Source organism: Salvelinus fontinalis, chromosome 34 (genome assembly GCF_029448725.1).
Source record: "Salvelinus fontinalis isolate EN_2023a chromosome 34, ASM2944872v1, whole genome shotgun sequence".
NCBI lineage: Eukaryota > Metazoa > Chordata > Actinopteri > Salmoniformes > Salmonidae > Salvelinus > Salvelinus fontinalis.
In genome coordinates this window covers 36666607-36691800 of record NC_074698.1, presented here as the reverse complement: position 1 = coordinate 36691800, position 25194 = coordinate 36666607, and the positions used below count along the sequence as shown (strand labels likewise).

The following is a 25194-nucleotide window of genomic DNA, read 5'->3' as shown; positions in this document are numbered from 1 at the left end:
TAATACCAACATGTTTCAAGTAGACCACCATAGTCCCTGTGTCCAAGAAAACGAAAGTAACCTGCCTAAATGACTACCGACTCGTAGCACTCACGTCTGTAGCCATGAAATGCTGTGAAAGGCTGGTCATGGCTCACATCAACACCATTATCCCAGAAACCCTAGACCTACTCCAATTTGCATACCGCACCAACAGATCCACAGATGAAGCAATCTCTATTGCACTCCACACTGCCCTTTCCCACCTGGACAAAAGAAACACCTATGTGAGAAGGCTATTCATTGACTACAGCTCAGATTTCAACACCATAGTGCCGCCCAAAGCACATCACTAAGCTAAAGACCCTGGGACTAAACACCTCCCTCTGCAACTGGATCCTGGACTTCCTGACGGGCCACCCCCAGGTGGTAAGGGTAGGTAACAACACATCTGCCACACTGATCCTCAACACGGGGGCCCCTCAGGGGTGCGTGCTCAGTCCCCTCCTGTACTCCCTGTTCACTCATGACTGCACGGCCAGGCACGACTCCAACACCATCATTAAGTTTGCTGATGACACAACAGTGGTAGGCCTGATCACCGACAATGATGAGACGTCAGAGACCTGACCGTGTGGTGCAAGGACAACAACCTTTCCCTCAACGTGATCAAGACAAAGGAGATGATTGTGGACTACAGGAAAAGGAGGACCGAGCACGCCCCCATTCTCATCGACGGGGCTGTAGTGGAGCAGGTACCAACAAACTAACATGGTCCAAGCACACCAAGACAGTCGTGAAGAGGGCATTCCCCCTCAGGAGACTGAAAAGATTTGGCATGGGTTCTCAGATCCTCAAAAGGTTTTACAGCTACACCATCGAGAGCATCCTGACGGTTGCGTCACTGCAGCCGCCCCCCCTCACTATGCTTCTGCTACTCTGTTATTATCTATGCATAGCCACTTTAATAACTCTACCTACATGTACATAATTACCTCAATTACCCTGACACCGGGGCTCCCGCACACTGACACATTGACTCTGTACCGGTACCCCCTGTATATTATTTACTGCTGCTCTTTAATTATTTATTCTTATCTATTACTTTTTAAAATATGTTTTCTTAAAACTGCATTGTTGGGCTTGTAAGTAAGAAATTCACTGTAAGGTCTACCTGCACCTGTTGTACTCGGCGCATGTGACAAATAAAATTGGATTTGATTTGAACCCGTCCAGTTGGTGGCGGCAATACACCTTTTGGGGTTGTAGTCCGCCATGAAACCCACAGAAGAAGAAGAATGGCTTCCCCTGAAACGCATGATGATTCTACGCACAGCAATTAGCTTGTCACCCAGCTAGAATGTTCTAGTATCGTTACAGTCTTGTACAGTATTAAAGGGCAGCGAAATAAAAACCAACTTTAACGTCGTGACAGTCGGAGTTTTGAACAAACAGGCAAGTATATGAGACCAAAGTAATAAGAGCAACCCAGCTACGTCAAACTGTCTGACATGTTGTTTACTGTGCTAACAGTAGCTAGTACGATCGCTTTCTTTCTGGCTTTGTAGCCTACCCAAGACCTTTGCTGTAGCTCTCAAAATAGCTAAACCTACCCAGCAGCTGTTATTCTGTATGTGTTTGATATTTATGTGACAACTTTCATAGCCAGCAACTTGCTCGCTGTTAGCTAGGCCTAGTATCAGGGATAAAATGTCCTATTTTTCATCACTCACCTAGCTAACGTTAGTTACAACCACTTTAATACCAACTCGGGCTATGGTTAGTTGATTCATTTGAGAATGGAATGTGTCAGCGGTCAGGAACTTGCGTCTCTTTACATGCCGCGTAGCTGCTTCCTGGAGATCTAGCTCAAATTAGTCATTCAAGTTATCAATAGACTATAGCATAATACTGATCGTATGTCAGAATTTGTAGAGCAGATTGGAACCCTAATTGCAATTAATTGAACGTTACCAAGTGCATAGGTTGATTTCACTTTCTGACCACAATTCAGTACCAAATTTGGGGAATAATACATTGACAAACAAGTTCTGGAATAATTTCACCCATTTTTCTCATCGGCACAGAGCATCATGGCAGAAGACCAACGCAACAGGAGACATCCCCAAAACCTCCAGGGTGTCCTTCGATTGGCTGTGGAGGCTGGCTCTGCTGCAGATGGACCCGCCCTCCCTGAACCCATGTCAGAGGAGGTAATGGTCCTTCCTAGTCACCTCCCAGGTCGTCTTCATTACAGATGACTGTGTGGATTAGCAGATCTCACAACAACTTGTTACATTGACAACCAATTGTACATTGACACTTTTGTTACAGAGGAAAGAATGGTTGAAAGGAGCTCTTGCGGAAGTGGCCAAAGGACAGAACAGCGAGGTGGAACAGATGAAGGAGTGTATGCGTGTTATGCTGAGAGATGGAGGGTGTGAGAGGGGGAGAGAGGGAGAGGAGGATGAAGAGGATGAAGAGGGGGAGACAGAAAGGGCACTGGAGTTTCTCTCAGAGCTGTGTGAGAACCTAGACAATGCCAGAGGTGAGACATGCCAAGCAACAGGTGCTGATGTAAAGAAATTACACTTCAGCTTGTGACCCAAATGAAAGATTCCACTGTCTTTGATGGACCCTAGTTAAAACAATATCAAATTAAACTTTAAGTTGCTGTAGTTTTATACATTGCATTCGGAAAGTATTCAGACCCCTTGACCTTTTTTCACATTTTGTTACATTATTCTAAAATGGATTAAACTATGTACAATACCCCATAATGACAAAGCAAAAAAACTGAAATATCATATTTACATAAATATTCAGACACTTTACTCAGTACTTTGTTTAATCACCTTTAACAACAGGTATGACGCTACAAGCTTGGTACACGTGTATTTGGGGAGTTTCTCCCTTTCTTCTTTGCAGAACCTCTCAAGCTCTGTCAGGTTGCATGGGGAGTGTCGCTGCACAGCTATTTTCAGGTCTCCAGAGATGTTCAATCGGGTTTAAGTCCGGACTCTGGTTGGCCACTCAAAGACTTTCAGAGACTTGTCCCGAAGCCACTCCTGCGTTGTCTTGCCTGTGTGCTTAGGGTCGTTGTCCTGTTGGAAGGTGAACCTTCGCCCCAGTCTGAGGTCCTGGGCGCTCTGGAGGAGGTTTTCATCAATGATCTCTCTGTACTTTGCTCCGTTCATCTTTCCCTCGGTCCTGATCTCCCAGTCCCTGCCGCTGAAAAACATCCCCACAGCATGATGCTGCCACCACCATGCTTCACTGTAGGGATGGTGCCAAGTTTCCTCCAGATGTGATGCTTGGCATTCAGCCCAAGGAGTTCAATATTGGTTTCATCAGACTAGATAATCTTACTTCTCATGGTCTGAGAGTCTTTAGGTGCCTTTTGGCAAACGCCAAGCGGGCCTTCACTCCTTTTACTGAGGTGTGGCTTCTGTCTGGCAACTCTACCATAAAGGCCTGATTGGTGGAGTGCTTCAGAGATGGTTGTCCTTCTGGAAGGTTCTCCCATCTTCACAGAGGAACTGGAGGTCTGTCAGAGTGACCATCGGGTTCTTGGTCACCTCCCTGACCAAGGCGCTTCTACCCTAATTGCTCAGTTTGGCCGGGCGGCCAGCTCTAGGAAGAGTCTTGGTGGTTCCAGACTTCTTCCATTTAAGAATGATGGAGGCCACTGTGTTCTTGGGGACCTTCAATGCTGCAGACATTTTTTGGTGCACTTCCCCAGATCTGTGCTTTGACACTATCCTGTCTCGGAGCTCTATGGACAATTCCTTCATTCTCATAGCTTGGTTTTTGCTCTGACACGCACTGTCAACTGCGGGACCTTTATATAGACAAGTGTGTGCTTTTCCAAATCATGTCCAATCAATTTAATATACCACAGGTGGACTCCAAGTTGTAGAAACATCTCAAGGAATATCAATGGAAACAGGATGCACCTGAGCTCAATTTCGAGTCTCATAGCAAAGGGTCTGAATACTTATGTAAATAAGGTATTTCTGTTTATTCTTTTTAATATATTTGCAAACATTTCTAAAAACCTGTTTACTCTTTATCATTATGGGGTATTGAAAAACATTTTTAATACATTTTTGAGTAAGGCTGTAATGTAACAATGTGTAAAAAGTCGAGGGGTCTGAATACTTTACTAATGCACTGTATATTACTGTATATTACTGATATTCCAGTAAAGACAGATCAACATGGACATGAATGACAAGTTATATTCATTAATAATAATAATACTGTGTCCATTGTAATGTGTCTCGTCTGTCTGTGTGTCAGACCTGATGACCCTGGGTGGGTTGGACCTGTGTATGTCGCAGTGCTTGAACCATCCTCAGGGCAGCGTGAGGTGGCGTGGTGCCCAGCTCATCGCCTCCTGTGCCCAGAACATGCCCGAAGTGCAGTGCCACTTACTCAGCAAGGGGGCGCTATCCAAACTGCTGCAGCTGACTGACTCAGATCCCCACCCCACCGTTCGAGTGAAGGCCCTCTACGCTGTCTCCTGTAAGTGTTGACACTTGGCAACAATATTGCTAATATATCCTGTTCCTCTCAGATCTAAATGAAGTTCCACTGGCCTGGGTGTTGCTGATAAGAGTTTATTTAGATTTGAGCAGCAGTGAAATACCACACAGTAACCCTTTCTCTCTCCATCAGGTCTGGTGCGTGAGCAGGAAGTAGGTCTCAGGGCCTTCCTGTCTCACGATGGCTTCTCTGTGCTGATGAGAGGCATGCAGTCTGACAACGAGAAACTGAGGACCAAGTCGTCTTTCTTACTCCTCAACCTGCTCACAGTCCACCCAGAGCATAAAGGTTTGTGTGTGACTAACAGTGACTCAGTCTGACAGCGAGACTCTGTTTGCTGCTGTGTATTGTTATTGGTAGTGTCAATAAAGAGTATCATCCTTTGTGTCCCCCGATCTAAGAAATGATTTGAACTGGGTTATTTGGATCATAACTAAAGAAATGTGTGTCCTTGTGTGGCGATGTACTATCTCTCCCTCTCTCAGATACAGTTCTCTCCATGGGTATGGTGCAACAGCTGGTGTCCGTTCTTCGCACGCCTCACTCCTCCTTCCACGAGCATGTGCTCGGCGCCCTCTGCTGGTAATACATGGGAACACACAAAGAGAAAATGGCTTGGAACTTGCAATGTCTTCTCAATAGAGCTTCAATAAAACAAATCTGTCTGTCTGTAGCCTGGTGGAGGAGAGTCCTCTGGGTCTGAGGGACTGTCAGAGCCCCACCTTGGGGCTGGAGGAGATGCTCAACCAGCGGGCTGAGGATCTGCAGGGGAGAGAGGAGTGTCAGGTTGGTACCCCTACACACTTTTCTCCACTCTTCTCCTTCTTTCACTTCCCATGTGACCCAAGAACCTCTCCATCTCTCTGTTTGGAACAGTTTGTGCATATATTATGTCATTTTGTGAAGTTTTTGGTCTTCGGCGAGGGTTCGGATGTTCTTGCACTTTTTTCTCGAGTCAAACTGAATTTCGGTAGCAGAAGTCTACGCCCCTTCGTCAGTCATTGGTCAACGGTAGGGATTCTTAAATTAAGTATTTATCATTCAACGACAGACACTCGTTCACATGCACATTTTTTTAGTTTAGAAATACTGCACCAAACATCTTAACTAGATGTAAAATTACGCGACTAAACGTCAAAAGTAATGACATTTTTTGAGTGATCTTATATTAATTCAGACTATTGAGGAAGTGTATACCGGCTACAGCATCTCAATATGGACAAACGCTAATGTTGCTGCTTTTTTCTCATTTTTCAAGCAAATGTCTTTGAAGGGAGGATGCAGCACACTCATTCTGCTAGGAGCCAGCCTTAATACCGTCCCTCTGTCACTCCCCGTGTCTCTAATACCATCCCTCTGTCACTCCCCGTGTGTCTCATCTCCCCATCTCTCTAATACCATCCCTCTGTCACTCCCCGTGTGTCTAATACCGTCCCTCTGTCACTCCCCATGTGTCTCATCTCCCCATCTCTCTAATACCATCCCTCTGTCACTCCCCATGTGTCTCATCTCCCCATGTCTCTAATACCGTCCCTCTGTCACTCCCCATGTCTCTAATACCGTCCCTCTGTCACTCCCCATGTCTCTAATACCGTCCCTCTGTCACTCCCCATGTGTCTAATACCGTCCCTCTGTCACTCCCCATGTGTCTAATACCGTCCCTCTGTCACTCCCCATGTGTCTAATACCATCCCTCTGTCACTCCCCATGTCTCCTCTCTCCATCTCTCTAATACCATCCCTCTGTCACTCTGCATGTGTCTAATACCGTCCCTCTGTCACTCTGCATGTGTCTAATACCATCCCTCTGTCACTCTGCATGTGTCTAATACCATCCCTCTGTCACTCTGCATGTGTCTAATACCATCCCTCTGTCACTCTGCATGTGTCTAATAACATCCCTCTGTCACTCTGCATGTGTCTAATACCGTCCCTCTGTCACTCCCCATGTGTCTAATACCGTCCCTCTGTCACTCTGCATGTGTCTAATACCATCCCTCTGTCACTCTGCATGTGTCTAATACCATCCCTCTGTCACTCCCCATGTCTCTAATACCGTCCCTCTGTCACTCTGCATGTGTCTAATACCATCCCTCTGTCACTCTGCATGTGTCTAATACCATCCCTCTGTCACTCCCCATCTCTCTAATACCGTCCCTCTGTCACTCTGCATGTCTCCTCTCTCCATCTCTCTAATACCGCCCCTCTGTCACTCCCCATGTGTCTAATACCATCCCTCTGTCACTCCCCATGTGTCTAATACCATCCCTCTGTCACTCCCCATGTCTCTAATACCATCCCTCTGTCACTCCCCATGTCTCTAATACCATCCCTCTGTCACTCCCCATGTCTCTAATACCATCCCTCTGTCACTCCCCATGTCTCTAATACCATCCCTCTGTCACTCCCCATCTCTCTAATACCGTCCCTCTGTCACTCCCCATGTCTCCTCTCTCCATCTCTCTAATACCGTCCCTCTGTCACTCCCCATGTGTCTAATACCGTCCCTCTGTCACTCCCCATGTCTCTAATACCATCCCTCTGTCACTCCCCATGTCTCTAATACCATCCCTCTGTCACTCCCCATGTCTCTAATACCATCCCTCTGTCACTCCCCATGTCTCTAATACCATCCCTCTGTCACTCCCCATGTCTCTAATACCATCCCTCTGTCACTCCCCATGTCTCTAATACCATCCCTCTGTCACTCCCCATGTCTCTAATACCATCCCTCTGTCACTCCCCATGTCTCTAATACCATCCCTCTGTCACTCCCCATGTCTCTAATACCATCCCTCTGTCACTCCCCATGTCTCTAATACCATCCCTCTGTCACTCCCCATGTCTCTAATACCATCCCTCTGTCACTCCCCATGTCTCTAATACCATCCCTCTGTCACTCCCCATGTCTCTAATACCATCCCTCTGTCACTCCCCATGTCTCTAATACCATCCCTCTGTCACTCCCCATGTGTCTAATACCATCCCTCTGTCACTCCCCCATGTCTCTAATACCATCCCTCTGTCACTCCCCATGTCTCTAATACCATCCCTCTGTCACTCCCCATGTCTCTAATACCATCCCTCTGTCACTCCCCATGTCTCTAATACCATCCCTCTGTCACTCCCCATGTCTCTAATACCATCCCTCTGTCACTCCCCATGTCTCTAATACCATCCCTCTGTCACTCCCCATGTCTCTAATACCATCCCTCTGTCACTCCCCATGTGTCTAATACCATCCCTCTGTCACTCCCCCATGTCTCTAATACCATCCCTCTGTCACTCCCCCATGTCTCTAATACCATCCCTCTGTCACTCCCCGTGTGTCTAATACCATCCCTCTGTCACTCCCCATGTCTCTAATACCATCCCTCTGTCACTCCCCATGTGTCTAATACCATCCCTCTGTCACTCCCCATATCTCTAATACCATCCCTCTGTCACTCCCCATGTGTCTAATACCATCCCTCTGTCACTCCCCATGTGTCTAATACCATCCCTCTGTCACTCCCCATGTGTCTAATACCATCCCTCTGTCACTCCCCATGTGTCTAATACCATCCCTCTGTCACTCCCCATGTCTCTAATACCATCCCTCTGTCACTCCCCATGTGTCTAATACCATCCCTCTGTCACTCTGCATGTGTCTAATACCATCCCTCTGTCACTCCCCATGTGTCTAATACCATCCCTCTGTCACTCCCCATGTCTCTAATACCGTCCCTCTGTCACTCCCATGTCTCTAATACCATCCCTCTGTCACTCCCCATGTCTCTAATACCATCCCTCTGTCACTCCCCATGTGTCTAATACCATCCCTCTGTCACTCCCCATGTGTCTAATACCATCCCTCTGTCACTCTGCATGTGTCTAATACCATCCCTCTGTCACTCCCCATGTGTCTAATACCATCCCTCTGTCACTCCCCGTGTGTCTAATACCATCCCTCTGTCACTCCCCATGTGTCTAATACCATCCCTCTGTCACTCCCCATGTGTCTAATACCATCCCTCTGTCACTCCCCATGTGTCTAATACCATCCCTCTGTCACTCCCCATGTGTCTAATACCATCCCTCTGTCACTCCCCATGTCTCTAATACCATCCCTCTGTCACTCCCCATGTGTCTAATACCATCCCTCTGTCACTCTGCATGTGTCTAATACCATCCCTCTGTCACTCCCCATGTGTCTAATACCATCCCTCTGTCACTCCCCATGTCTCTAATACCGTCCCTCTGTCACTCCCATGTCTCTAATACCATCCCTCTGTCACTCCCCATGTCTCTAATACCATCCCTCTGTCACTCCCCATGTGTCTAATACCATCCCTCTGTCACTCCCCATGTGTCTAATACCATCCCTCTGTCACTCTGCATGTGTCTAATACCATCCCTCTGTCACTCCCCATGTGTCTAATACCATCCCTCTGTCACTCCCCGTGTGTCTAATACCATCCCTCTGTCACTCCCCGTGTGTCTAATACCATCCCTCTGTCACTCTCCGTGTGTCTAATACCATCCCTCTGTCACTCCCCGTGTGTCTAATACCATCCCTCTGTCACTCCCCGTGTGTCTAATACCATCCCTCTGTCACTCCCCGTGTGTCTAATACCATCCCTCTGTCACTCCGCGTGTGTCTAATACCATCCCTCTGTCACTCCCCGTGTGTCTAATACCATCCCTCTGTCACTCACCGTGTGTCTAATACCATCCCTCTGTCACTCCGCATGTGTCTAATACCATCCCTCTGTCACTCCCCATGTGTCTAATACCGTCCCTCTGTCACTCACCATGTGTCTAATACCGTCCCTCTGTCACTCCCCATGTCTCTAATACCATCCCTCTGTCACTCCCCATGTCTCTAATACCGTCCCTCTGTCACTCCCCATGTGTCTAATACCATCCCTCTGTCACTCCCCGTGTCTCTAATACCATCCCTCTGTCACTCCCCATGTCTCTAATACCGTCCCTCTGTCACTCCCCATGTCTCTAATACCATCCCTCTGTCACTCCCCATGTCTCTAATACCATCCCTCTGTCACTCCCCATGTGTCTAATACCATCCCTCTGTCACTCTGCATGTGTCTAATACCATCCCTCTGTCACTCCCCATGTGTCTAATACCATCCCTCTGTCACTCCCCATGTGTCTAATACCATCCCTCTGTCACTCACCATGTGTCTAATACCGTCCCTCTGTCACTCCCCATGTCTCTAATACCATCCCTCTGTCACTCCCCATGTCTCTAATACCATCCCTCTGTCACTCCCCATGTGTCTAATACCATCCCTCTGTCACTCCCCGTGTGTCTAATACCATCCCTCTGTCACTCCCCGTGTGTCTAATACCATCCCTCTGTCACTCCCCGTGTGTCTAATACCATCCCTCTGTCACTCCCCGTGTGTCTAATACCATCCCTCTGTCACTCCGCATGTGTCTAATACCATCCCTCTGTCACTCCCCGTGTGTCTAATACCATCCCTCTGTCACTCCCCGTGTGTCTAATACCATCCCTCTGTCACTCCCCGTGTGTCTAATACCATCCCTCTGTCACTCCCCGTGTCTCTAATACCATCCCTCTGTCACTCCCCGTGTGTCTAATACCATCCCTCTGTCACTCCCCATGTCTCTAATACCATCCCTCTGTCACTCCCCATGTGTCTAATACCATCCCTCTGTCACTCTGCATGTGTCTAATACCATCCCTCTGTCACTCCCCATGTGTCTAATACCATCCCTCTGTCACTCACCATGTGTCTAATACCATCCCTCTGTCACTCCGCATGTGTCTAATACCATCCCTCTGTCACTCCCCATGTGTCTAATACCATCCCTCTGTCACTCACCATGTGTCTAATACCGTCCCTCTGTCACTCCCCATGTCTCTAATACCGTCCCTCTGTCACTCCCCATGTCTCTAATACCGTCCCTCTGTCACTCCCCATGTGTCTAATACCGTCCCTCTGTCACTCCGCATGTGTCTAATACCATCCCTCTGTCACTCCCCATGTGTCTAATACCATCCCTCTGTCACTCCCCATGTGTCTAATACCATCCCTCTGTCACTCCCCATGTCTCTAATACCATCCCTCTGTCACTCCCCATGTCTCTAATACCATCCCTCTGTCACTCCCCATGTGTCTCCTCTCCATCTCTCTAATACCGTCCCTCTGTCACTCCCCATGTGTCTAATACCATCCCTCTGTCACTCCCCGTGTGTCTAATACCATCCCTCTGTCACTCCCCGTGTCTCTAATACCATCCCTCTGTCACTCCCCATGTCTCTAATACCATCCCTCTGTCACTCCCCATGTCTCTAATACCATCCCTCTGTCACTCCCCATGTGTCTAATACCATCCCTCTGTCACTCCCCATGTCTTTAATACCATCCCTCTGTCACTCACCATGTGTCTAATACCGTCCCTCTGTCACTCCCCATGTCTCTAATACCATCCCTCTGTCACTCCCCATGTCTCTAATACCATCCCTCTGTCACTCCCCATGTCTCTAATACCATCCCTCTGTCACTCCCCATGTCTCTAATACCATCCCTCTGTCACTCCCCATGTCTCTAATACCATCCCTCTGTCACTCCCCATGTCTCTAATACCATCCCTCTGTCACTCCCCATGTCTCTAATACCGTCCCTCTGTCACTCCCCATGTGTCTCCTCTCCATCTCTCTAATACCGTCCCTCTGTCACTCCCCATGTCTCTAATACCATCCCTCTGTCACTCCCCATGTCTCTAATACCGTCCCTCTGTCACTCCCCATGTGTCCTCCCCATCTCTCTAATACCGTCCCTCTGTCACTCCCCATGTGTCTCCTCTCCATCTCTCTAATACCGTCCCTCTGTCACTCCCCATGTCTCTAATACCGTCCCTCTGTCACTCCCCATGTCTCTAATACCATCCCTCTGTCACTCCCCATGTCTCTAATACCGTCCCTCTGTCACTCCCCATGTGTCTCCTCTCCATGTCTCTAATACCGTCCCTCTGTCACTCCCCATGTGTCTCCTCTCCATCTGTCTAATACCGTCACTCCCCATGTGTCTCCTCTCCATCTCTCTAATACCGTCACTCCCCATGTGTCTCCTCTCCATCTCTCTAATACCGTCACTCCCCATGTGTCTCCTCTCTCCATCTCTCTAATACCGTCACTCCCCATGTGTCTCCTCTCTCCATCTCTCTAATACCGTCACTCCCCATGTGTCTCCTCTCCATCTCTCTAATACCGTCACTCCCCATGTGTCTCCTCTCCATCTCTCTAATACCGTCACTCCCCATGTGTCTCCTCTCTCCATCTCTCTAATACCGTCCCTCTGTCACTCCCCATGTGTCTCCTCTCCCCATCTCTCTAATACCGTCACTCCCCATGTGTCTCCTCTCCATCTCTCTAATACCGTCACTCCCCATGTGTCTCCTCTCTCCATCTCTCTAATACCGTCCCTCTGTCATTCCCCATGTCTTCTCTCCCCATGTCTCAAATCACCTTTTCATTCTGGCCCTCTTACTTTTCCCACCGGTCTTCTCCATCTCTCAAGGTGCATCGCTAATAACATGGAATAATGTATTGATCCCCCCCCACCCTTTTCTATTTATATCTATATTGTTAGTTATTTGCCACACGGCTGCATCTTGTCCTGTTTCCTTGACAGAGTTCTCCTCTGGTCTCCTCCTTATAGGAAGAGTTGGAGTTCTGCAAGCGCTTGCGTTCTGCTTGTTTCTGCGGACGGAAACCTGACGACAGTGGAATGGATCGCTGAAATCCAACTGGTCCTCCACTTCTCCTGCAGTGCCGTCATTGGCTAGGAGACATAGGAGGACATCCATTTTAAAAAATGAACTCTCCTTGAGGAAAATATGCTGATGTGGTTTGTCCATCTAGACCCATGTTACAGGGTGGCTGGATCCAAGAGTGTAGCAGGCTTTAGAGAGCAGAGGGTGCTTCACTAATCACTGTCACCAGGCGACGCAGATAAACTTCAGCGATCTCTTGTGTTCCAGTCACTTCTACCATGTCCAGTCTATATATCATTATGTATTGGATATACACCTGACTACTTCCTGCTGACCACTTGCAAAAGAGGTTTCTAACTTCAAAGGTGTTTTCCTGGATGAATAAAGATATTATATTTTATTTTCCGATAGTACCACAAGTCATTTCTGAACATTTATTCAGGTTCTCTGATCCTGCTTTGTGACGTACTTCCCCGTGTTGCTGTTATGCTGCTGAAGAAAACAGATTAGAGAAGCCTTGACCTTTGAATTCTGGGTGTGCCCAACAAAACCTCAGATTCCACACATAAAATATCAGATGTAACATTTTAGTGGTAATGCTATTTTACAGCCCTGTCACCATTTATTTATCTGGCATAGTGTGACGTTACTTGGTAATAATTGGTATCCTCTTGTATTCGTTAAAATTATTTACCAAGTGACAACTAGTTATTGGGTAATATTAAGTAATTTACACTGTTTAAACTACATAAAATAGTTATGTTTCTGAATAAGTAGCAGGTAATTAGGCTGTAAAATAAAGTTACCCGTTTAGCATCTTTCAGCTTCATTAGTCAGATGTTTTATTAGAATCCATTTTGATCAAGTTTCACTACCCATAAATCATTTCTGTTGGCTTCTTGTGTTTGGCTTTGTTAATGACTCTTTCATTCAGAATATCCACCATTTGTCAATGTTTTGTTGAGATGTTTCTGTCTTGTCTGTGTCTATAACACAATGGATGACTTTTGCAGAGTACTAATGTCTGAAATAACATGAAATATGTAACACAACTTTGTTTATTTTTCATCCTCATTTCATCATGAATAAATACACATTTTCTTTTTTCATAAGGGACTTAATTTCTGAGAATAGTCTCTTCATGTCAACAGACCGTTATACGGAATGTGTTTGATAAACCATAACTAACACAAGGGAAGTGCATCACATCTCAAATAATTTCTTTAAGACCGTAGGACTGTTTTCACAGACATTGAAATATCATTCTCCTTGACTAAATTGAATTTTATTCTGGACTATTAAAAAAACTGTCATGTGGATCTCATGTCAGTCCTTGCATCCGTAGCGGTCTATGAATTTTGGCAGTGGTTATGTTTCCCAGCCCCATCCCTGAGCTTTCTCAACAAATGGGACAGACTGTCTTGATACTCTGAGGTTTTGTTTAATAAAGAGGATTTTCTTTGGTGGAATCTTCCTTTTTCAACTTTTTCCTGACACATTCTCAGTCTAGTCTCAACACAGCTTGAAGTTCCTATAGCTGTCGACTAGTCAGAGAGCAGTAGTCCCAAGTTTGCTTTCCATGGCAACGTCCCGATTCTCCACCCTTTTCCAGAATTGTGCACTTGAACACTCCCTGTCATTGATTTAAAAGCATGAGATTAGTATAAGTAAGCATTGGCTGGAGGGAGTTTCCACCATTTTTAAATCCATGTAAGAAAGTGTGCAGTTATTTGCACACTTCGGGAGCAGGGTGGAAAATCGGGACCTAGCCCATATCTGACATAACCCCTTAACTAAGATTTCTTCCATTTGGCAAACTCATCCCCGCCCTCCACGGCCTTGATGTCGCCCACGGCGATCAGCAGCTGCGCCAGGTAGTACGTCGTCATGACGATGTGCCTGCCGTGCTCCAGGGGCTCCGTCACTTTGAAGGTCTGCAGCGCCAGCGTCAAGTCAGAGGTCATGAAGATCAAACTGCCCAGCATGATCAGCGGTCGGCGGGTGCGAACCGCCAGCGTAGCCATCAGAACGATCAGAGCCACGTACACCCCGACGCCGGGAGTCAGGGCGGCCGCGTCCGGCGTCTTCTGCAGGAAAGGGAAGAGGTAGGCGTAGAGGCCTCCCCCCAGCAGCCACAGGAGCAGGCAGAAGAAGTAGGACAGGGAAGAGGAGGGGCTGAGGGAGGAGTAACGAGTGGAGAGGAAGGTGAGGGAGTAGAGCAGGTGGGCCAAGGCGAAGTAGGCCATTCCTGAAGAGAGGATTAGAGAGACAACAACATTACTTTATTGCTCGTATTCCACCTGAAATAGAGATTTGTCTATTTGCTTTATCCGCCCCAACAAGACACACACAGAGCGGTTGGAGCACAGGGTCAGCTGCAGTGCAACACCCCAAGAGCAGCAATGGTGGGTTAAGTGTCTTGCTCAAGTGCACAACAGCAGGTGATGGCGCCATACATGGTTAATAGTCATAGAAGTATGTCAGAGTACTCCAGTGACGTTACACACCAGCCACCCTCCAGTGACATCCAGTCAGACATGAGATTCAAACTGCCAACCCTCCAGTGACATCCAGTCAGACATGAGATTCAAACTGCCAACCCTCCAGTGACATCCAGTCAGACATGGGATTCAAACTGCCAACCCTCCATTGACATCCAGTCAGACATGGGATTCAAACTGCCAACCCTCCAGTGACATCCAGTCAGACATGAGATTCAAACTGCCAACCCTCCAGTGACATCCAGTCAGACATGAGATTCAAACTGCCAACCCTCCAGTGACATCCAGTCAGACATGAGATTCAAACTGCCAACCCTCCAGTGACATCCAGTCAGACATGGGATTCAAACTGCCAACTCTCCAGTGACATCCAGTCAGACATGAGATTCAAACTGCCAACCCTCCAGTGACATCCAGTCAGACATGGGATTCAAACTGCCAACCCTCCAGTGACATCCAGTCAGACATGAGATTCAAACTGCCAACCCTCCAGTGACATCCAGTCAGACATGAGATTCAAACTGCCAACCCTCCAGTGACATCCAGTCAGACATGGGATTCAAACTGCCAACCCTCCATTGACATCCAGTCAGACATGGGATTCAAACTGCCAACCCTCCAGTGACATCCAGTCAGACATGAGATTCAAACTGCCAACCCTCCAGTGACATCCAGTCAGACATGAGATTCAAACTGCCAACCCTCCAGTGACATCCAGTCAGACATGGGATTCAAACTGCCAACTCTCCAGTGACATCCAGTCAGACATGAGATTCAAACTGCCAACCCTCCAGTGACATCCAGTCAGACATGGGATTCAAACTGCCAACCCTCCATTGACATCCAGTCAGACATGGGATTCAAACTGCCAACCCTCCAGTGACATCCAGTCAGACATGAGATTCAAACTGCCAACCCTCCAGTGACATCCAGTCAGACATGAGATTCAAACTGCCAACCCTCCAGTGACATCCAGTCAGACATGAGATTCAAACTGCCAACCCTCCAGTGACATCCAGTCAGACATGAGATTCAAACTGCCAACCCTCCAGTGACATCCAGTCAGACATGAGATTCAAACTGCCAACCCTCCAGTGACATCCAGTCAGACATGAGATTCAAACTGCCAACCCTCCAGTGACATCCAGTCAGACATGAGATTCAAACTGCCAACCCTCCAGTGACATCCAGTCAGACATGAGATTCAAACTGCCAACCCTCCAGTGACATCCAGTCAGACATGAGATTCAAACTGCCAACCCTCCAGTGACATCCAGTCAGACATGAGATTCAAACTGCCAACCCTCCAGTGACATCCAGTCAGACATGAGATTCAAACTGCCAACCCTCCAGTGACATCCAGTCAGACATGAGATTCAAACTGCCAACCCTCCAGTGACATCCAGTCAGACATGAGATTCAAACTGCCAACCCTCCAGTGACATCCAGTCAGACATGAGATTCAAACTGCCAACCCTCCAGTGACATCCAGTCAGACATGAGATTCAAACTGCCAACCCTCCAGTGACATCCAGTCAGACATGAGATTCAAACTGCCAACCCTCCAGTGACATCCAGTCAGACATGAGATTCAAACTGCCAACCCTCCAGTGACATCCAGTCAGACATGAGATTCAAACTGCCAACCCTCCAGTGACATCCAGTCAGACATGGGATTCAAACTGCCAACCCTCCAGTTTCTGGCTTGCCCTCTCTAACCTAGGCTATCTGCCATGTCTGTAGTGTCTGCAGGACTTTATCAGTAGCAGTAGAAAAAGCTCTCGTTACCATGGAGAAACAGCTCGGGCCATATAAGGCAACAGTCTCCGCCTGCCGAGAAGATCAGGCCCCCCGCCACGCCGAGGAGACTCCTCCCCCCTTTGTAGCTCAGCACCAGGAGAGCCAATGAGATGACAGGGGCGGCCTTAATAGCCGCAGCGAGGACGGAGGGGGAGGAGTCAGGGATCCACAGATAGAAGTAGACAGCGATGGCCAGGAAGAACGGCGAGAGAAAGAGAAACAGAACACAGTACTGAGAGAGAGAGAGAGAGAGAGAGAGAGAGAGAGAGAGAGGAAGGGGAGACGAGAGGAGAGGAAGAAGGGAGGTAGTTAATATGAGAGATTTACAATAATTACATTATTATACATTAACACAAAAGTGTGTGTGTTATTAATGTGTGTGTGTGTGTGTGTGTGTGTGTGTGTGTGTGTGTGTGTGTGTGTGTGTGTGTGTGTGTGTGTGTGTGTGTGTGTGTGTGTGTGTGTGTGTGTGTGTGTGTGTGATTAGAGGTAAGGATCATACCGTGTTTCTTCGCTGTCTTCGGTCATAGGCGGCTGTTTCAAGGATGTCCATCTCTCTCAGAACCAAGGCCTGTATGTATCTGGGCTGTACCTGTTTCTTTTCTTCAGTCCTGCCTCCTTCCAGAGGATTTCATGTGTTTCTCTTTTCCTCTGTACTTCTCTCTCTCTCTTCTCTCTCCACTGGTTCAGTCTGTCTGAGTGTGTCCCTGTCTCTTGGTGCCGGTCGACATTGAACTTTGGACCAATCACAGTGACACGTTATCTGTCAGATTGCTCAGTTATAATCAATGCCCAATGTCTCCTCCTCTCAGTTTTACTTTTCAACTCTGCCAGTAGTGACCCTTGGCCCATCCAACTAGACCAGATAAGTGACATCAACTTGAGGGTGAAGTTGAACTGGGCCAGAGCCATGTATTAAGACATGACTCTGAACCAGGCTGTGTTCAGTAGGACACATGACTCTGAACCAGGCTGTGTTCAGTAGGGCACATAGCTCTGAACCAGGCTGTGTTCAGTAGGACACATGACTCTGAACCAGGCTGTGTTCAGTAGGGCACATGATTCTGAACCAGGCTGTGTTCAGTAGGACACATAGCTCTGAACCAGGCTGTGTTCAGTAGGACACATAGCTCTGAACCCGGCTGTGTTCAGTAGGGCACAACGCTGTGGAACGTTCAGATATTTAGAAAATATAAATTATGTAGAACAAATGTGCTAGCCTGAGTGCCAGTCTGTCTCGGCTCTACTGCCAATTCCTAATGGAATTTAGTAGGCAAAAGTGCAAACAGATCTGGGACCAGGCTACAAATATGCAGACATGCAGAATAAGTACTTGTGTCAGAAGCCAATGTCAGATAGCATGGCTATTACCTTGGGGACAGTCCTACAACAATCCCTGTACAATATACAATCTCTATCAGTATCTCATCAAAACCATTCTTCTCATTGTCTCCTGCCTCAAGGTTGTAAATAAAGACAAGTATTAGTTGGTATGTGATACATTTTGTGGAATAGAGCGACTCACTCTACTTAAAGTGTATCTATCCACAACTGTATGCAACAGTCACCAGCAGTACTTAGTTTGTCCACACAGTGGCAGTAGAGACATTCAGTCATACCAACACTAAGGGTTCTAACCCTAGTTCTATGAACGACAGTGAACCTGTAGTGAACCCAGAACCCTACCACCAAGAGGGTCAACTGGCCTGTCGGGTCAGGTGATCTAAGGGCAGAATAGGGCATTAACTAGCAGGACGCCGGTATGACGTCACACACAGACAATGTTGTGATAGTATTCATTTGATGCTTCTACGACTGTGTTGCCACTGGAGGCAGCATGTGACTTAGGCTACTGTGTACATTGTACTGTGTACATTACATTGTCCCACATTCAGTTGTAATCACTTCTGTGTGTGGCACAGCTCATAGGCTTTGCTGTATCCATTACAAGACCAACCAATTTTGTTGATCAAAATATAGATAAAATCCATCAAATATATTATCAGTCAGATAACGGCAGTATAGTTATCATTTGTTTTGTCCATAATCTATGACTTGTTCAGGTAGTTTCCTTTCACTGCCAGCCTTTCCTTTCACGGCTGCTAAACGTTGTGAAAATGTGTGGGTTCAAAAACAAAACCCACAACAATTTCACTGATACAGGGACTAATAATTAACATATTCTCTCAGAGTCGAACTTTGACCCCTACCTTTCCCACAATCCTCTGAGAAGGGGTGTCAGTTGGAATGTAGATTGCGAAGGAGAAGGTTTGGAGAGAAAGAGAGCAGGGAGAGGAATTCACCGGTGAGTAGCAGTAAATGTTGTTAAAAGGACAGTTTTGAGGACCACCAGAGTAGATAGGGTCTAGGTACAAAGTGAAGTTCTTGAAAAGATGAAGAGCTGAGAGAGAGAGAGAGAGAGAGAGAGAGAGAGAGAGAGAGAGAGAGAGAGAGAGAGAGAGAGAGAGAGAGAGAGAGAGAGAGAGAGAGAGAGAGAGAGAGAGAGAGAGAGAGAGAGAGAGAGCGAGAAAATAGAAACAATGATAAAGCTGTAAATAATACAATAGCTGATGGCCCAATGAGAGAAGGAAGGGCTGCATAAATCTATAGTGAGGCTCTGACATGGAAAGGAAGTGAGGATGGTCAGGTGTCCAGCCTCCTAACAACCTGAACCCTGGCAATCAATCATTGGCCAGGTCAGAGGGGTCATGGATAGTTTGAAGAGCCAGTCTCTCTGGCACCATGGGGAGGTGGGTGGAGTGTGAGGTCATGAGAGAAGGAGAGCTCCATTGGCAGTGGGAATTATCAACTCATATACTTGTCTTCTCTGGTCTTCTTTCTCACCAGGAACCATGACTGACAAGTTGCCAGTGATGAGAATTGGAGTTGTGGGATATGGACATTTAGGTCAGTGGTGTATTCCCCTGTCTTCCTCCTCTCTTCCTCCCTCCTCATCACATCTCATATGTTCTCACTGTGGAATGGATTCATTTATTAAATGTAGTTTTACAGGGAAGATGCACATTCATCAACATTACTATAAAAGTGGCAGTTTTAGCCAGCCGACTAATTTTCAGCTGCAGTCCCTGGGTTGATTGCTGTGGTCAGTCTGTGTCAGTAGGTCCCATCTTCATAAATCATACCACTTTACAACAGGGTCATTCATTTACAGGCCCTCGAGGGCCTAAGTACTGCTGGGTTTCTTCTCTATCTGATTGTTAATTGATCAACTAATGTACTGATTGGGCGGAGAGTTCACCAGGTTTATGTTCTGTTTGACCTTTTATCTACAGATGTAGGATCTTAATTTGAGCCAGTTTGCTACAGCAGGAAAATAATCCTGCAGCAACAGGACATGTGCATTATTATGTGGATTATTATTAAAGGACTTTTTTGTGGGGGGTGATAAAAAAAAATTGTTTGGGAAAATCAAGTCTGGAATTTCAGAGTGGAAATTAAAAACTTCAGAAGACTTTTTAAAACTGAAATACACTACAAGTTGTCCTGCAACCGGGTGATCAAATGTAGATCCTACATCTGTACCTACTGGTATTCATAATGTTGATTGTATATTTATGATAGGCCTTTTGTTGTGTTCATGGTTTTCAGTTTGTATTGCCTACTACTGTATGTAGTAGTGAATACTACATAATAATGGCCGGAACGGAGCAAATGGAATGGCATCGAACACCTGGAAACCATAGAAACCATGTTTTATATGCTTGTTACCAATCCACTAATATCGCTCCAGTCATTACCACAAGACTGTTCTCCCCAATTAAGGTGCCACCAACATCCTGTGATTACACAGTCAGCCCAATTCTGATATTCCTTTCACCAATTGTTCTTTTGACCAATCAGATCAGCTCTTTGCCAGTAATTCAACAACATATCAGAATTGTTCTGCCTGTGTAAACACTGCCAATTAAACTTGAATTTGTTGAACTTCCAGGGCAGTACCTTGTGGAGCGGCTCCAGAGAGAAGGGGCCCAGGTGGGCCTGACACTGGTCTTTGTGTGGAACAGAAACACTGACAAACTCAGAGAATCAGTGGCTGAGGAGCTGATTCTACACAACCTCCCAGACTTTACAGACAGGTAGAGAGCCACGTCACACACACACACACACACACACACACACACACACACACACACACACACACACACACACACACACACACACACACACACACACACACACACACACACACACACACACACACACACACACACACACACACACACACACACACACACACACACACACACACACACACACACACACACACACACACACACTGTAATGTGTGTTATGTCATGTGCACAAGTAACGTGTGTGTGTGTGTGTTCTAGGGGTGCTGATGTGATTGTGGAGGTGTGTCATCCCAAAATTGTAAAAGACTTTGGAGTCCAATTCCTCTCTAAGGCCCATTTTCTGGTAAGATCTCGCTCTCTCTCTCTCTGTTTCTATTTTCTAGTAAGATCCCTCTCTCTCTGTTTCTATTTTCTAGTAAGATCCCTCTCTCTCTGTTTCCATTTTTTGGTAAGATCCCTCTCTCTCTCTGTTTCCATTTTCTTGTAAGATCTCTCTGTTTCTAAAAACATCTAAATTAACACTTTAGAGAATTATCTCTTATTGAACATTCTTTAGCTAGCTAGATTGTGGTCTAATTTCTTTCTTTTAAAGTCACTTTGTTACACTGTGCACCAGAAATGAAGTAACTACTCCCTCCCTCTCTCTCCCTCCCTCTCTCTCCCTCCCTCTCCCTCCTCCCTCCTCCCTCTATCTCTCCCTCCCTTCCTCTCTGTCTGCCTCTGTTTTAGGTGGGCTCTCCTTCAGCCCTCTCAGACCCACAGCTGAACCAGGAACTGCGCCAGGCTGCAGAGCATCATGGGAGGACCCTATATGTCCCCAGTGGTGCATTGTGGGGAGGCCAGGATATCCTGAGACTCAATGATAGTGGATCTTTAAAGGTGCAGGGAAGGAGGGAGGAGGAAAGAGGACTTAACAAGTAAAATATGTTCATTTATAAGGGATAGCATAGTTAATAGTTAAGTTGGTTACGTTATGTAGATAGTTAAGTTAATATATAAGAGTTAGTATAAGATAATGTGTAGACCTTATTAATGTGAGATTAAATTCAGATTGTTATTAAAGGTGAAGAAGGTCATTGTTCTCTATTACATAGAGCATACAGAATGGTTGTAGTGGACAGAATGCTGTTACATAGAGCGTGTAGAATGGTTGTACTGGACAGAATTCTGTTACATAGAGCATACAGAATGGTTGTACTGGACAGAATGCTGTTACATAGAGCGTGCAGAATGGTTATACTGGACAGAATGCTGTTACATAGAGCATACAGAATGGTTGTACTGGACAGAATGCTGTTACATAGAGCATGCAGAATGGTTGTACTAGACAGAATGCTGTTACATAGAGCATACAGAATGGTTGTACTGGACAGAATGCTGTTACATAGAGCGTGCAGAATGGTTATACTGGACAGAATGCTGTTACATAGAGCATACAGAATGGTTGTAGTGGACAGAATGCTGTTACATAGAGCATGCAGAATGGTTATACTGGACAGAATGCTGTTACATAGAGCATACAGAATGGTTGTAGTGGACAGAATGCTGTTACATAGAGCATGCAGAATGGTTGTACAAGACAGAATGCTGTTACATAGACCTAATTTTCTGCATTTTCCCAAAACCTCTACAAAACCCCCATTTATTTCCCCATAGACTTTGTCCAACGAACCATGGTGGAGTTAGTTCCTACAAAAAGACACCATTACTATTGCTCTCTATTCCCTTTAAATAGCTTTAAATCTGAAGAGTTTCTGTTGTATTACTGATGTACAAAACACAAGTTTTCTAAATCCCTCCTCTGCCTCTGTTCCTCTCCTCTTTCTTTACTAATCTCATGCCCCCTCCTCTCGTGTTTTGCTTGAAGGCACTGTTCATCCGGATGTCCAAGCACCCGTCATGTTTCCGTCTGACAGGAGACGTGCTGTCTGATTGGACAGAGGATGAGGGGAGGCGGGTCTTATTCGGTGGCTCGGTGGCAGAGCTCTGTCCTGTCGCCCCTAACAACGTCAACACCATGGCGGCAGCAGCCATCGCAGCGGGGACCCTGGGTTTCGCTGGCGTCCAGGGGGAGATTGTGTCGGATACGGCGTAAGCAGAGCTTCTTAAATAACCCAAGATAGTTCAGAGTCTGCTTTTACAATGGGAATCACTGTAACACTATGGGCAGAACAAGCAAGGAGGTGGACTTGTTCTGCCCATAGTGTTACAAAATACATGCTGGCACGTTTCAGCATGTATTTGCATAGTTAAGGAACCCCCACTCTCTGAAGCACAGCTGTGCAATAACTTAATTCACCCCCAAACTTCTACACAGCATATATTTTATTAGAAAGGTTGGCACTGAGTCAAGTGTACAAAACTTAGAGGAAACTAGGGCTAATTAGTCTCTAACAAGGGCAAAGGCATTGGCCCGCTATGTCATAGTCATATTCTCTCCCTCTCCTAGACTAAGTGATTACCATGTGGTGGAGGTGGAGGTTACTGGTGCCAATGGCTTCACAGTGCATACAGTGAGGAGGAACCCAGCCAAACTTGGAGCTGTAACTGGGAGTGCCACCTACAACTCCTTCTGGAGCAGCTTACTGGGTGGGTTCTGCTGTAGAGGAGGGTGTGTGTGTGTGTGTGTGTGTGTGTGTGTGTGTGTGTGTGTGTGTGTGTGTGTGTGTGTGTGTGTGTGTGTGTGTGTGTGTGTGTGTGTGTGTGTGTGTGTGTGTGTGTCGCATGAATCAGTGTGAGAACATGAAGGGTTGTATTGTCTAACGTCCGGTCCATCCTCTCCTTTTCTTCTCTCAGTGTGTAAGGGACATGGTGGCCGGGTTCACTTGTGCTGAAGAGGGAGGGATTTCAGAAGACAATTCCCTCTACCAACCAAACACTCACAACACTATGGTACTGAAACATACTACACAACACTATGGTACTGAAACATACTACACAACACTATGGTACTGAAACACACTACACAACACTATGGTACTGAAACACACATTACACAACACTATGGTACTGAACAGTCTGCAGTGGCTGTGTCTGTAGTTACTGATCATGTGTGAGCAAAGATGGGCTTGCTTCATATATGGTGTGACTGTATCAGGATTGACAAAGATGGGCTTGCTTCATATATGGTGTGACTGTATCAGGATGGACAAAGATGGGCTTGCTTCTTATATGGTGTGACTCTATCAGGATTGACAAAGATGGGCTTGCTTCTTATATGGTGTGACTGTATCAGGATGGACAAAGATGGGCTTGCTTCATATATGGTGTGACTGTATCAGGATTGACAAAGATGGGCTTGCTTCTTATATGGTGTGACTGTATCAGGATGGACAAAGATGGGCTTGCTTCTTATATGGTGTGACTGTATCAGGATTGACAAAGATGGGCTTGCTTCTTATATGGTGTGACTGTATCAGGATTGACAAAGATGGGCTTGCTTCTTATATGGTGTGACTGTATCAGGATGGACAAAGATGGGCTTGCTTCTTATATGGTGTGACTATCAGGATTGACAAAGATGGGCTTGCTTCTTATATGGTGTGACTGTATCAGGATTGACAAAGATGGGCTTGCTTCTTATATGGTGTGACTGTATCAGGATGGACAAAGATGGGCTTGCTTCTTATATGGTGTGACTGTATCAGGATTGACAAAGATGGGCTTGCTTCTTATATGGTGTGACTGTATCAGGATTGACAAAGATGGGCTTGCTTCTTATATGGTGTGACTGTATCAGGATGGACACAGATGGGCTTGCTTCATATATGGTGTGACTGTATCAGGATTGACAAAGATGGGCTTGCTTCTTATATGGTGTGACTGTATCAGGATGGACAAAGATGGGCTTGCTTCATATATGGTGTGACTGTATCAGGCTTGACAAAGATGGGCTTGCTTCTTATTTGGTGTGACTGTATCAGGATTGACAAAGATGGGCTTGCTTCATATATGGTGTGACTATCAGGCTTGACAAAAACAAGTCTGCATCTACAATTCTGGGGAATCAAATGTTGCACCTTCATCCTACAAAGTCCTACTACTGGATCCCAGCAGCACTTTCCTCCTTTTCTCTACAAATTAAAATATTACTTTGTGAAGTAACAATTTAAATGACCAACTCCCTCAGGGTGATGGCAGGCACCACATTCATTAGCAATCGTCTAGCAACAAGCCACAACTTTTACAGCTCTTATACAGTTACATCCACATCAATACATGTTAACAGTAACGTATGATGATCTTTATGTGGTGTCTTGGTGTTGTCACCACACACACCATTGTGACCTTAAAACTAGAAGGTTCTATCTGCAAAAATAAGGTTCTGAACCCTAATTGGTTTGAATTATGTATTTGTATCTTGTATTGTTTTGAACTTAACATGAATTGAATTATTTAGAGTACTATATATGTAGAGAACATTGTACAGAACAAGGAATAACAAAATGTCAATAACAAAACGTGCAGATAGAACCTTATAGTTCCAAGCTCTCACAGTATTTCCTGTTGTAGTAAAACCCCAACAAAAGA

At 46.1% G+C, this 25194-nt stretch overlaps 3 protein-coding genes across 5 annotated transcripts; 2 read left to right on the top strand and 1 right to left on the bottom strand.

Annotated features, from left to right (window-relative positions):
• Positions 1-1251: 1251 nt before the first annotated feature.
• On the top strand, positions 1252-12669 carry LOC129834008 (hsp70-binding protein 1-like). Of its 3 annotated transcripts, none has more exons than XM_055898830.1 (8): positions 1252-1434; positions 2067-2192; positions 2314-2527; positions 4282-4506; positions 4660-4815; positions 5019-5109; positions 5202-5313; positions 12215-12669. In XM_055898830.1, exons 2-8 carry the CDS (start codon positions 2073-2075, stop codon positions 12293-12295), a joined length of 999 nt encoding a protein of 332 aa, XP_055754805.1. In that variant the 5' UTR covers positions 1252-1434; positions 2067-2072; the 3' UTR covers positions 12296-12669. The 3 variants fall into 3 exon arrangements, with proteins under 3 accessions (XP_055754805.1, XP_055754804.1, XP_055754803.1); XM_055898829.1 differs by having other exon boundaries at positions 2062-2192; positions 5013-5109; XM_055898828.1 differs by having other exon boundaries at positions 1253-1434; positions 5013-5109.
• Positions 12670-13749: 1080 nt separating this feature from the next.
• Positions 13750-17313, bottom strand: LOC129834033 (lysoplasmalogenase-like). Its single transcript, XM_055898854.1, has 3 exons — positions 17073-17313; positions 16559-16802; positions 13750-14517 (listed from the first exon to the last, which is right to left on the bottom strand). The coding sequence occupies exons 1-3, from the start codon at positions 17121-17123 to the stop codon at positions 14063-14065; spliced, it is 750 nt and encodes a 249-aa protein (XP_055754829.1). The 5' UTR covers positions 17124-17313; the 3' UTR covers positions 13750-14062.
• A 1468-nt stretch (positions 17314-18781) lies between these two features.
• LOC129834032 (aspartate dehydrogenase domain-containing protein-like) lies at positions 18782-25161 on the top strand. The gene is made up of 8 exons (XM_055898853.1): positions 18782-18875; positions 19418-19477; positions 20523-20667; positions 20923-21007; positions 21394-21543; positions 22532-22755; positions 23114-23253; positions 23461-25161. The coding sequence occupies exons 2-8, from the start codon at positions 19423-19425 to the stop codon at positions 23496-23498; spliced, it is 837 nt and encodes a 278-aa protein (XP_055754828.1). The 5' UTR covers positions 18782-18875; positions 19418-19422; the 3' UTR covers positions 23499-25161.
• Positions 25162-25194: the final 33 nt, after the last annotated feature.